Source organism: Sceloporus undulatus, chromosome 6 (assembly GCF_019175285.1).
Source record: "Sceloporus undulatus isolate JIND9_A2432 ecotype Alabama chromosome 6, SceUnd_v1.1, whole genome shotgun sequence".
Classification (NCBI taxonomy): Eukaryota; Metazoa; Chordata; class Lepidosauria; order Squamata; family Phrynosomatidae; genus Sceloporus; species Sceloporus undulatus.
In genome coordinates, this window is record NC_056527.1 from 132,231,969 (window position 1) to 132,245,864 (window position 13,896).

At 44.3% G+C, this 13,896-nt stretch overlaps 1 protein-coding gene across 1 annotated transcript in view; it reads left to right on the forward strand.

Annotated features, from left to right (window-relative positions):
• Positions 1 to 13,896, forward strand: part of ZBTB16 (zinc finger and BTB domain containing 16) — a 165,604-nt gene that overhangs the window by 89,957 nt on the left and 61,751 nt on the right. Inside the window, 1 exon segment of the mRNA XM_042471100.1 lies at positions 8,823 to 8,909. Within this exon segment, the coding sequence (XP_042327034.1) occupies positions 8,823 to 8,909 (87 nt within the window).

Here is a 13,896-nt window from a genome sequence, read left to right on the forward strand (position 1 = left end):
CAAAGGACTGAACTATCATACTTTGGACATTCCACAGGATGGCATGATACATGGGAAAAGGTGATTGTGCTGGGAAATGGAAGGGAAGAGTCAAAGAGGAAGCCTGTATTACAGTTGGATTGACTCCATAAAGAAAGCCATGGCCCTGAGTTTGGAATACTTCACCAGGACGTTGGTGACCAGGACAATTGGAAGTCTCTCATTCATAGGGTCAGAATTCAAAGACTTAAGTGTGTTAGTCCAGAAGATCCATATAAAAAGGGATCTTGTAGCACCTTTGAGACTAACTCATAGGTTCATCGTAAGTCAAAGCCAAGTTGATTGCAATCATCCATTCAGCTTCAGAGGCTAAAGCAACCAGGTTTGGGATATGGGATGGTTGTGGGTATTTTTAACCCCCACCCCTACTGCAGGTGAGTGTGAAAGAGTGTGATGGGGGGCACGCTTGACCTCAGTCCCCGAAGACCCATAAGTGACTCTGCAGAATCTCGCATGCCGAGGGGCGCGGGGCAAAGAGCAGTCTGTTTTTGTCAGCCAGGTTGAGCAAGCGTCTTTATTAAGCTGAGGGGAGCTATAAATTTGCTTGTGCAAACTCCAGCGGAAGAGCGGCCGGAGGATCTGGTGCCAAGGCTGAGGCATGTTCTCGGACACCCAGCGTGAATCTTGGCAGCACACGGGGTCCCATCCCCTCCCCGGCCGGTCAGCCATCGGAAGATATCTTCATACTGTAAGCAAGTTGAAACAATGTGCTAAAAATACTGCTTTTTTTCTCTTTCCCCTCTCTCTCCCTGATCCCTTACATCCCAAACATTTATAAAAAAGAACTAATAATCCTGTTTACATTGAAACTGCTAGCTCCCAAGGCGAGCCAGCGAGCGGCTTTTTATATACAAAAGCCCCAAACCAACGCTCCTTGATGTATTCCTTTTGAGCGTTCCAGCTCTGATGCACTTTTAATAAATAGCTCTCCTTGCTTATCCCCCCCCCTTTTAAAAACCCTGGATGCAATAAGTGTTGATGCCGTCTGACATTTTCCTGGTGACTCACGTAGCAAAATTAACCTTGAACTATTTGCATATTCAATCCCTGCGTTCTCTGGCTTGTCTTTTTTGCAAAAGCAAAAAACCCAACATCCGTCTCTTGGATGCCTCCCCTGCACATCACATATATATATGTATGTATATGTATGCATATATAGTTTTATGCATGTGTCCATTGCATTATTTCTTGCTCAGTGCCACTTTTTCAGGGGGAGGGAGGTTGTAAAGGGGGAAGAGAAGGGAGGGGGGGAAATTGCCGCTTGGCACACAAACAACCCTGACTTGAGCGAGCGAAAGAACACCCAGTTCCAGCCTTTGAAAACTGGCAGGTGGCGTACTGTTCCCTGACTGATAAGAATTACTGTAAATAAAACTGTACAGCGTAGTCTTGTCGTAAGATGCCCCGTGTCTCTGTACTCATTGTTCTGACAGCTTTAGCTATTTTTCTCCTCCTTCCCTCTCCCCCCTTTTTTTATTTTTTGCGGGTCGGCTGTTTTTCAGTACACTCTGTACTTCCCTTATGTAACCAAGCATGCGTATCTCGTTGGAACATTCAAGATGTTTGTTTTAAAATCTCCAGGATTTCTCTCTCCCCTCTTTTTTAGTATTATTATTATTATTATTATTATTATTATTATTATTATTATTACTTGCAAAAAAAAAATTCTTTCCAGCATAGGTTTCAGCAAAGCTCGGCTTGTTTTTGTTGCCGTTGTGAAATATTCCAGGGAGCACTTCAACCTTTGCTTTCTCATTAAGAGCTCTCTTTTGCTCTTTTTTCCTTCTTGGATGGTGAACTGAATGGTCCTTAGGGGTCCCTTCTAGCTCTAGGATTCTATGTATTCCTGCATGGCAGAAAGGGGTTGGGTTGGATGACCCTCGGGGTCTCTTCCAGCTCTATGATTCTATTATTCTTCCATTCCTTCTTTTAGCAATAGCAATAGCAGCTTCATTTATAGACTGCTTCATACCAGACTGAGCAGTAACTGTAAGTTAATTGCCCCCATCAAGCTGGGAGTTTTACTCTTGGCACACAAACAACACAATACGTTACTCTTGGCATGTAGGTCACTAAAAGGCCATCTATTCCAACCGCACTTTTTGTTCTAAGCTGGATGAAAGGTCATTTAATCTAACCCAGTTCCTGCAAGGAATCCCACCTGTTGGCTTTCTTGATCTTTTGCTCCCAATTCCCAAGCTAACCCAAGCCATCTCCAACCTGGGAGAAGGGGTGTCATCCTGAGCCAAAATTAGTTTTGGGAGCCATTCCATTGCCCATGTGCAGAGTGTTTTTGTCTTCTCACTGAGTCTGGAACCTCTTTCTAGGTGGGTTTTTGGAAATCAGGTTTTGTTGCTTGCTGCAAAATCAAGTTGTGTTGCTTATTGCAAAATTAAGTTGAGTTGCTTGCTACAAAATCAAGTTTTGTTGCTTGCTTTTCCCCTTCTTTCTGGAACAAGGGCAACCTCTTCTGGTTTGGGCCTTTTCTACCTCTGCTTTCCTCTTTGCCCCACAAATCCTAAGCAAGGACAAATCTTCTCTTCCCTTCCACCCCAGACAGACCTTTCCTAGGCACCAGCCGGCACCACTGCATTTGGCCTTTTAGGTCAATGATTTTGGAACAAAACATTCCCTGAGCAGCGTTTGGCATGAACTAGCCGTAACCGTTCTCAAATAGACCTGACCTTTCTAATTATGTGGGCAATAAAGCCCTGTTTATTATTTAAGTGGAGCTTGGTTGTGGGGAGGGAAGAAGGGAGGGCGAGAAGAGGACAAGCCATTTGACACATCTTGGCCTTCTCTTTACAGTTTGAGTGTTGGACTAGGACTCTTGGAGACCTGGGTTCAAATCCCCGCTCGGCCCTGGAAACCTACTGGACCTTCGGCACATCATACTCACTCAGCCGAGGAGAGAAAACTCAGAGTAAAGCAATGGCAAACCTATTCTGAGGATATTATTATTAGTAGTAGTAGTAGTAGTAGTAGTATCCCACTTTTCTCCCAAATTTGGGATCTGAAGCTTGGATGTATTGCCAAGAACACCCAATGACATCATGCTGTACTGGTTTCAGTATTGGAGTATTCATAGACTACCTTCAGCTGCATCTACACTGAAGAAATAATGCAGTTTGACACCTCTTTGACTGCCATGGCTCCATCCTACAGAAGCCGGGGAGCTGTAGTTTGGTGAGGCACCAGCACTCCTTGGCAGAGAAAGGTTAAACACCTTGTGAAACTACAAATCCTTGGATTGCATAAGATGGAGTGACAGCACCTAAAAGTGGTGTCCAACTGCACTATTTTGACAGTGGAGATGCACCCTGAGAGGCCAGGGTTCAAATCCCTCCTTGTCCATGGAAATCCACTAGGCAATCTTGGAGGAGTATCACTCTCTCAGCCTCAGAGGAAGGCAAAAGTGGGGGGGGGGAACCCTCCATGGAATAAATTTGTCCAAGAAAACCCTAGGATAGGGTTACTATAAGGCAGTGTCCCTTGGACGGCTGTAAGAACAAGAACCTATTTTCCTTCCTTTGTCCTTTTCCCTTTTCAAGGCTGGCTTGGCAAAAGCTCTGTGTGGGTTTCAAATTGTCCCCACTTAGTTCCTTGTTTGATCAAATGCTTTACAAAACAACAACAACACAACAACAGCCCCCAAAGCCTCCCATGACCCTAAAACCTGCCTGTCTACAGAAGGAAAGCTGTGCAAGTGCTCCAAGGAAACATAGGCGCATGGTCCATCTTCCCAATCCATCAGCAGGGCCCTGATGTCACGGCTTGGCCTCTTTTCTCTCCCACATTTGCTCTGTTCCAGCTTCTTCTTTTTTTTTTCCAGGACTTGGCCATTTGGTTTAGGCACACTTGAGTTGTTTTGAATGCAAACTTGACATCGGCCCCCGAAAGCAGCCGCGAACGACGTATGCACAGTAAACAGGCAGACTGTCTTATTGATTAACAGATGAGACCTCTATTATCGATCAAAGCCTGGCGAGAAAATTTATCACTTTTAATTTCAGCGCTGCCAAATATTTCTGCCTCTGAGCCAGCCGTTAGGGAGACAATTTAAAGGCAGAGGAATGCTTACTTTCGACCGGGGAAAGTGCGGCTAGGGAGGGGAAGGTGGGGTGTTTGCAATGCCATGGGGCAAGGATGAGGGTCTGGATGGAGTACTTGTGGGGGGAAATGGTGCGGAAGTGGGAAAGTAAGCATCATGGGACACCTTGAAGATGCCATGGACATTTTGGATTGCATCCACCATCTCCTGTCTACTAGAATAAAGAATCCAATGTTGGGGGAATTTGTCCCCCATCACACACACACACACACACACACACACACACACACTCCTGATATAATATTAGGGTTGGAAGCATCACAGAGGGTCAAGAGACCCTGGTCTATGGGGACACCTCCTTTGGTCCTCTATGGAAGTTGTTCAAGGAGTTGTCATAGGAAAGAATAGGGAAAAGCTTGCTTCCACAAGCCTAGTTGCCCTTGGCCTCCATCTAGGGCAGTGATTCCCAAACTTTGGCCCTCCATGTATTTTGGACTTCCATTCCCAGAAACTCAGACCATTGGCCAAGATGACTGAAGCTCCTGGGAGATGAAGTCCAAAACACTCGCAGGACCAGAATTTGGAAATCATTCCTCTAGACCAGTAATTCCCAAACTGTGGCTTTCCATATATTTTGGACTTCAGTTCCCAGAATCTCAGACCCTTGGCCAAGATAACTGAAGCTTCTGGGAGCTGAAGCCCAAATCACTTCCATGTGATTTGCACTTCAATTCCCAGAAGCTCAGGCCATTGGCCAAAAGGACTGAAGCTCCTGGGAAATGAAGTCCATAACACCCACAAGACCAGAGTTTGGGAAGCATGACGTCCAGCCAATTTGGTGGGCTGAGGCTGATGGACATCTCAGGTCAGCAACATCTGGAAGTCCAACCATCAAGGCTCATCTTGTTTCTCAGCTCAAGTGCAAACCGACTCTCAAAATTCATCCCACCCACCCAACGTTTGGGGCCATGTTGAAACTTTCCCTCCTCTCTGTCTCGCTCCCTCTTTCCCACTCTTTTTCCTCCTCTCTCCCTCCTTCCTCAAAGGGCATTCAAGGTTGCTTTAAATCCCTTTGCTTTTAGCAGTTTCTCGGAACAGATGAATCAAACTTCCGAATCTCAACAATTGTGTTCACAGCTTTGGCCTAACAGCATATGCTCCGAAGACGGGTGCCGGGGTCTATTTTTATCTGCAGAGTAACTTATCTGCTGTTTAGACATCCTGTGCATGCTTGTTTGCCTCCTTATAACCAGAAGCCTGTGACCCAACAGACGCCGACGCCACCGTCACATATGTTGGGGTAGGCAGTTTTCTAAGAAACGCCACAAATACCACACCTCCCTGATAGTTGTGGAAATATCTGCAACTCTCACTGCCGGATGGTGTCATTTCTGCCCCTTTCCTTATCTGATGGTGTCATAGTCCTCCTCTGTTTATTCTTGGGCGCACAGACAGATGTATCACAATTAGGGCAATGTGTTGCGGTAAGGCAATTTCAAAAAGATTAGTTACCTCTCTGATAAGGCACTGACACTATTGCAGGTTGCTTCTTTTATAAAAGAAAACCAAAGAAACGTCTGATTGTGTTTTTAATCTTCATTTTTAATCTTTAAAAAAATCAAAAGTAGAAAAACGAGATGGATCCACACACAGGTTTCCATGTTGGCATCTGACTCTGGTCTGCTGATTATTGGAACTGCTTGGCTGGATTGTATCCAAAGTTTGGGGCGGAGATTCCTTGGGATTGCAAAGCTCAGAATCCTGGCTCAGAGGTTCTGGGAGTTGCGGTCCGAAAAAATAACAGCAGGCTTCTGATCTCCAATGGGTGCTTCCCAGAAGTCTACAGTCAGGGCTTTTTTTTGGGGGGGGGGGGGGATGCTAGTTTGTATCCCCAGCTAAGATTCTGCCCCCCACCATCTAACATGAGCATGTTCTGGGGCTCCACCTACCCACAGGTAAATTCGGACAAACCCGTGCAGTTCTGTATGTATCACTCCATATGTAGATATCTCAGTATTTATCCCTCCGTTGAGCCATCTCCATTTTCTCTTTCCTTCGACTAGTCCTCATTTCTAACTTACATTATTATCCATGTTGATCCCACCTTTGCATTTGCTCCTGGGGGAATCGTCTAATGATCCGCACTCCTTCTATATCAATGGGACGGTTGGTATGGCCACTATTGACATCTTCTGCCAATATTACCCTGTAACTCCCAAATTCCCCTGAGTTCAAGTGAACTTTTTCTTGTTTGAGTTTCCCTTTAAACGTCTGTATGATGGCCCCTTAATTGCCGAAATACTTCACAGCAATTGTCCAAACTAGATCCTGAATCCTCTGGTGCTTTCTTGCTTTTCTTTCCAAACTGCAGAGCGAGAGTTTAGAGATTTCTTACACTGACAATGGCATTCATTAACTGTATTCGTATAGAGACATTTCTTGGACTGAGTACTAACCATGTGCAAAGTTAGCTGCTCCTTTCTTAGTTCAGAGAACATCAGAGTCACATTTACATTTAAATGTTGGACTAGGACTCTGGAGACCAGGGTTTGATTCTCAGCTCAGCCATGAAACCCACTGGGTGACCTTTGGAAAGTCACAGACTCTCAACCTCAGAGGAAGGGAATGGTCCTCTGAACAAATCTTGCCAAAAAAAAACCCAGGATAGGTGCACTTTAGGGCTGCTGTAAGTTGGAAAGGACTTGAAGACACACAACAACAACTTTAATGTACGATTTAAGCCTGTAGCAAAATGAATTACGCTCATCCCTCCATGTTTAGGGCTTTGATATTTATGGATTTGATTATTCTCAGATTTGATTAATATGTTCTCTCTAGAAATATCTAGGTCCTCCAGTGCAGCTCTCCGGTCAACTATAACTAAGGCGGGTTACAGACCACCAAAAAATACGTATGGAATACATATTAGGGTTAGGAAGGGGCGGTGCTTCCGCACCCCCCTAACCCTAGTACGTATTCCATATGTACAACATGGCAGCGCCCCTTCCACATGGGGGCCGCCATGTTTACGTATCAGACGCATAGCGTCCAGATGTGTTGCGGCACCTATGACGTCATGAATGCGCCAGCGGCGCCTCGCGACGTCATAGAGGCGCCGCAAGAAGGAGCTCCATTTTGGAGCTCCTTTTTTGCTCCGCACGGGAGCCACGCGGTGTGGCTACTACGGCTCCCGCACAGAGCAAGCGGCGGCGGCGGCAGACCGCCTCAAAGCGGCGGTCTATAACCCGCCATTATGTTGCACTGAAAGACCTATAGATTCCTAGAGAGAATGCTCTACTATGCCTTTGTAGCTCCTCCAGCGCAGTTCTATGGTCAGTGACTGTCAAGCATTGACCACAGAACTGCACTGGGGGACCTAGAGATTCCTAGAGAGGTGTCCTCTCAGGTAAAAATATGGTGTTTTTGTTATTTATGGTTTTTCCATATTCATGAGGGTCTTGTGCCCCTAATCCCAGCGAATATGGAGGGACAAGTGTAGTCTTGTAACTCGTAAAAGGAATAAAAATACAAAATGGGAAATAAAACCTCACAATTACTTGCACAATCCCTAATCGCAGGGCGTACTGGGATAGCCTAAATTGACTGAGCATGTGATATAGGAGGTCCAGAAAGCAAGACTTGCATCAACCATATAGGCCCACGCAGGCAAACTTGTATCTTCCTCGGAGCACACCAACTAAATTATAGGAAGAGCAATGCCAAGCATCCCAACTACGAACTTGTAAGGCATCCTTGAAAGTGTGTGAAGTGCTTTGATCGTTCTCTGGCATTATATAACTGCTAATTAAAAGTATAGTGATTAGGAAATGTTAAAGGGAAGCTATTGCCTCTTTGCCAATTGCTACATCTTGAAAATGTTTCAACCCACAATTGTCTCCTTTTTTTGCAGACGGAACCTATTCATTCTGAAAAGGGTGTTGCATGGAGACAATGGGTCTTCCCCCATGGACTGTGTCCTAAATACATATTAGCATTTGGTTTAGCCTGGTGCCATGCTGCAAAATTAAAGCAGTTTTGACACCACTTTAACTGTCAGGGCTCCATCCTAGGGAATCCTGGGATTTGTAGTTGTGGCACCAGAGATCTCTGACAGCGAAGGCCAACTATCTCACACAACTAAAAACCCCAGAATTCCATATATGAGTCCCTATATTGGGAGAAAGGCGAGATATAATAAAATAATAAAATATAATAATAGCATTGAGCCATGGCAGTTAAAGCAGTGTCAAACTTCATTGATTCTGCCGTGTAGATGCAGCCTCATTCTAAGAGGTTGTCTACACTGTGTTAGATCAGTTTGATATTGCTGTAAGAGTCAAAGCTTATATCCTACAGAATCCTAGGATTTTTAGTTGAGTGAAGTCCTTTAAATTCTCTGTTTTAGAGGTAAGGTTACTCGACGATTTAAGGGAAAAGGTTCCCATCCCTTTTGTTGTTCTCTAGAACAAAGATTTTCAGTGGATGCTCTTTTGTGTGGCAAGCTAGCAACAACTGCTGAAGTTCTGACTTAAACACAACCATCAAAGGTATAGGAGCCTTCTCCAGTTTTCTCTCTGCTAACCTTGATCAGAATTTGCTTTGGTGGGTCTTTGTGTTCAGAGAAACATCCCTTGATCATTTCCACGGGGCATTAAAAAAATAGACTTCTTAGAGATTTTATCCATCGTTCTTGCCATTATTATATTCTCTCTCTTTCTCTTTCTCTTTATAGCAGGTGCCAAAGCCTTTGTCTGTGATCACTGTGGTGCGCAGTTCTCTAAAGAAGATGCTCTTGATTCTCACCGGCAGACACACACCGGTAAGGTTTGCTTTTTGGTTGGACCGCTCTCCAATTTTTTCAAAATGGTGTCCTGATCCCACAGTTATAGTGGTGCTCCAGGTTTCATGGAAAGAAGTTGCTAATGTGTTTTAACTTGGTGGTTCTTCTTCCTCTTAGTCGACTCTATTTGGGCCATCATCATCAGATCGTATGGACTCTTCAGTTTCATTGAGTGGTCCCTTTCTGTTTGGTGGATGATGGTTATTTGGGTGAGGGAAACAGAGTTCTTGGTTTCAGAGCAGAGATTAAATTCCTCTTGTGCTTGTCAACCTTACTCCTTCGTCCTGTTTTTACTCCACTTTCTGACTGCCAGGAAGGAAACTAGAAGACCCAGAATCCATAGTGTTAGTCTGGAATATCCATATGCAAAGGTATCTTTTAGCCCTTTTGAGACTCGCTGTGCAAAAGAAGTTGTAGCATGATATTCCGTACACTAGGTCTACTTTCTTAGATGGATAGGACATTGCAGTGATGCAAAAACAGAGAGTGAGAATCATTAGTGCAAACACAATGGCAGCTGATAAAATATTGGATGGCATTCCTACCTGAAGCCGAAGCCATTGCTTAGGAAAAAGACTTTCAAATATGAAGACCACTGTATGTTTTATGAATTTAACATGTGGCTTTTTAAAATATAATACAGCATTTTATTAACAGCTGCATGTCATGACCCTCTTTGAAGTGGATGTGTGGCATGACATTCTGCAAAGTTTGCTGAACTGAACACTATTTGTGTCTTAATATTTGCACTAAAATGTGCAGTGCAAGACCAGAAAGTTATTTTTTTGTTCTTTACAATATGCTCCGTCTATTTGGTCTTTATGAAACAAATTGCATTGGTATGTTTTCCTCCTCCCTGATTGAGAGCTGGGCCTCTAACCATTGCGTGCATCTGTATATATGTCAGAGGGTGGGACTTCTGATAAAGCATTTGCTCAACACTGGTTGCTCAACGGCAATTGCTCAGTTTCTGATTCCATCCTTGATCGAAGAATGGTTTCATTGCACTCATCTGTGTTGGGAAGCATGAGATACTACCATTTTCCCACCGTAGGAGACTTGAGTAGAATTGCTTCACCACCGAGAGAGTGAGAGTGAAAGAGAGTCACCTTCCTTGTGCCATCCTTTATGAATGGGCTCACCCTGTTTTAAAGCATAATTATATGTTGAATAGGATATTGTGGAAGTGCAGTTGTAGATGGTGTAAAAGCATTGGCCGTTGGATGCACCAACTTGGACTTGTCCCTAAGGCAACCTGATCTTCTCTTCTTAGTTTTCCAAGTTGGCCCTCTTAGCATCCTTAGATGGCTACATCTCCTTCCTCTTGATACTGTCTTTGAATAGATTCCCTGGGGTTTCTTATGAGTTTCCTTTCCCCATTCTACACGTTTGAAATTTCTAAGGATTGGTTCCTGGCAAAGATGAAAATATGCTGGTAGTTTTGGTCTCTACCCTTCTTTCCTTTGGCTTTGGTCACCACTGGAATATGGACCCCTGAAAACAACTCTGAAGCTGAACTTGGTTCTCAGGCTGCAAGAGATTCTCTGTCCTTCTAAGGCAAGGGTGGCCAAAGTGTGGTCTGCGGCCAGCATAAATCTCCTAGTATCCCCTATTTGCCCCCAAATGCCCTATGGAAGCAGTTTGCCATGTTGAAAGAAGAAGCAGGAAGTGACTTCTGATTGCTTTCTGGTTGAGAAGAAAGCTTTTCTTCTACCTAAAATGACATGAAGTGGATGGAAACATGGCAAAAATGACCCCATGACTCCCTGGGGGTCTTTGGAAACATTTGGGCCCCCCCAAAAAAGAAGGAGAAGATTTCATTGGTGGTGGAGATGTGGCCCTCAAAAGTCTCATAGGGCATTAATGCCGCCACTAGCTTCCCACAGTTGTCCACTTCTGTTCTAAGAGAACTGACACTACTACAGCCCATTCTGTTTCCATACAGTTTTCATAATCTGAGAGGTAACAAGACAGAAAAAGGAAAGGTGTTTTGATGAATCGTTATTTTTGGTGGCCAGCCAGATTGGAGACATGAGAACAGCCTGGAAATTGGTGGTCAAGGCATATCGGAAGGGGATTGGACACATAACCATTTTGCTTTACTTGGGTTTATGGGTTAGGAATGGGGTGAAGATGAGAGGCAAAGAGCTGTCTTTTTCTATTCTGGAAGATTTCACATTACAGGCTGAGTTTCCTATATTTAAAACACGCATGGGACTAGAAGTGTTTGGGATTTTGGGATTTTTTAATTTTATTTTGGAATACATGTATTTGCATATGCATCCATAGTGAGATATCTTGGAGATGGGTCCCAAGTCTAAACACAAAATTCATTCATGTTTTGTATACACCTGATACACATAGCCTAAAACTGTGTAAGTTTATACACAGTATTTTTAATAATCTTGTGCATGAGACAAAGTCTGTGTACACTGAACCATCAGAAAAGAAAGATGTCACTATCTCATACACCCCAGAAAAAGGTTTTGGTTTTTGGAGTATTATGGATTTCAGAATAAGGGATGCTAAGCTTGTATTTTAGCCCACTTTTTCTCCCAATAAGGAAACAATTGTGAGCCGTGACTGGTGACTTCTATATCAATGTAGGGTTGAATCTACTTTGGCGTTGAGTATGAACTTTAAAGGTGCTATCCCCAAAATCCTATATTGGGGATAGGATTTCAGCACCTTGGGCAGCTATTTTGAATCCTGGCCTAAAACCAGAAACAGATCAGTCTTGTTCTACTAACATAGAAGCCATAGAATACCACTAATACTAAATGGCTTGCCTGAACATTTTACTGACCCGAAAAAATTGCCACAAGCTTCATTTGCCCATTTTGAGGATGTCTCTGCTATTTAGCAAAGAACAAGGAATGAGCTAGTTCCCTCCTGGACTGCATTAGGCTGAGCAAATCTCTTTAGTACTGATAAACCAATAAATGTCATTAAGGATGGAATGTATGCATCTGCAGGTTGAAATTTAACACGCTGGATGCTATCTCAGCTTTCAAATATACAGCTCTGACTCGGTGGGACAGGATCTGGAAGCCTGATAGCAACCGGTGTGCATGCATCATTGAGCACAATGGATGTTGGCTGCCCCATTTGAATCAGGAACTTTAGTGGTTAAAGTGGCAGTTCATAAATTGGGGACAGAATTGCCACTGTCTCTCAAGCTGGTCGATGCCTGGGACAGATGAACAGGTTTGTTACAAATACAACGGATATTGGAAGTATTTTGGTGAAGTGGAAGAAGGAAGTCTTTGAACTGGAGTCTCCCAAGGTGGCAAGAGATCCTGCAAAAGAAAATTGTGGTTCTGTTGGGTAGCATTAATGTCTCTTCCTTCAAATGCTTTGCCCAGTGAAAAACCTTGCACACAATTGTGAGTGTGGTTGAGTAGACATTTCTGCAAGGGAATCATACTGTAATCAGTTGGCCAACATAGATCGTAGTTCAAATCTAGCTAGCTAGCTGTCTCTCTAGACACCCAGCATGGCACAGCAATTTGAGTATTGGCCTACAACTCTGGGAACCAGGGTTAGATCCCCAGCTTGGTCATGAAATCCACTTGGTGACATTGGGCAAGGCATATGCTCTCAGCCTCAGGGGGAAGGCAATAGCAAATCATGCCAAGAAACCCCCATGATACGTTCGCCTTAGGGTTTCCATAAGTTGTAAATAACCTGAAGGCACCCAAACAACAACTGTCTGTCTGTCTGTCTGTCTGTCTATCTGTTTATCCGTCCATCCATCCATCTATCTTCTCCATATCCTTTCTGGATTCCTTTTTAAATGACTGATATATACAGTGGGCCCTCCACATTCACTGGAGTTAGGAACACAGGATCTCCATGAAAGTGGGGAAAAACACATATGAGAAAACACTATTTTTCCCCCCAGAAGGATTATCTCTCTAGAAATCTCTGGGTCCTCCAGCCCACCGGATGCTGACTATAGAATTGCAGCGGAGGACCTACAAATGCCTAAAGACGTGTTCTCTCCAGGAATCTGTAGGTCCTCTGGTGGCATGAGCTCTGGTGGATGTTGCCCATAGAGTTGTGTTGGAGGAGCTAAAGATTCCTAAAGAGAACATCAATCAAATCCATGAATCATCAAATGCACAAAAAGTCCAAGCTGCATATGTGGAGGGCTGGCATCTATTAAGCACAGAGATGCTTGGGAAGAAGTATCAAACAGGAGCCCTGGTGGCACAGTGGTTAAATGCCTGTAATGCAGCCACTCACTCAAAACCACAAGGTTGCAAGTTCAAGACCAGCAAAAGGGCTCAAGGCTTGCATCCTTCCGAGGAGGTTGCTAAAATGAGTACCCAGATTGTTGGGGGCAAATTAGCTTACAGTTGTAAACTGGTTAGACACTGCTTAGGCGGTATGAAGCGGTATATAAATGAAGCTTGTCTTGGGTGAATGTGAGAGACACCTGGTTGAACCGAGTGGCCCCTTTTGGGACTTTTGCACTCTTTGCTGGAGGAGGAATCACAAGAGGAAGGAAAATAGCCCACCTGTTAATAGTGTGTGTGTGTTTGTGTGTTTTCTAGGAGAAGGTTTTCTTTTTTCAGGACAGCTCTCTGCAAGGGCTCAGGTCCTGCCTCTCTCCTGGAAGTAAAGTTGGAGAGAGTTTCTAGTTATTAGATTTCAGCGATGACCTTGCTTGGAAGTTGTGGGGGTGCCGGTCAGGTGGGACTCCTGAGACAGATTAAGTATGTTTTGATTTAAAACTTTGGGACAAGAATGTCAGCGCCTGCCAAGAGAGCCGTGTCGGTGCCAGAGCTCCAAGGGTGACATGAAAACGGCAGAATGGAGGGACCAAAATAGGCGGCTCCGGGTCAGCGCGACCCGAATGGAGCAGGTTTATCATCGCCTCCTCAAGTTGTAAACAAGGTCTTCTCGGTTACATGTCACAAGCGGGTTTGATGGCCAAAAAGGGCCTCCCACTTGCCAAGAA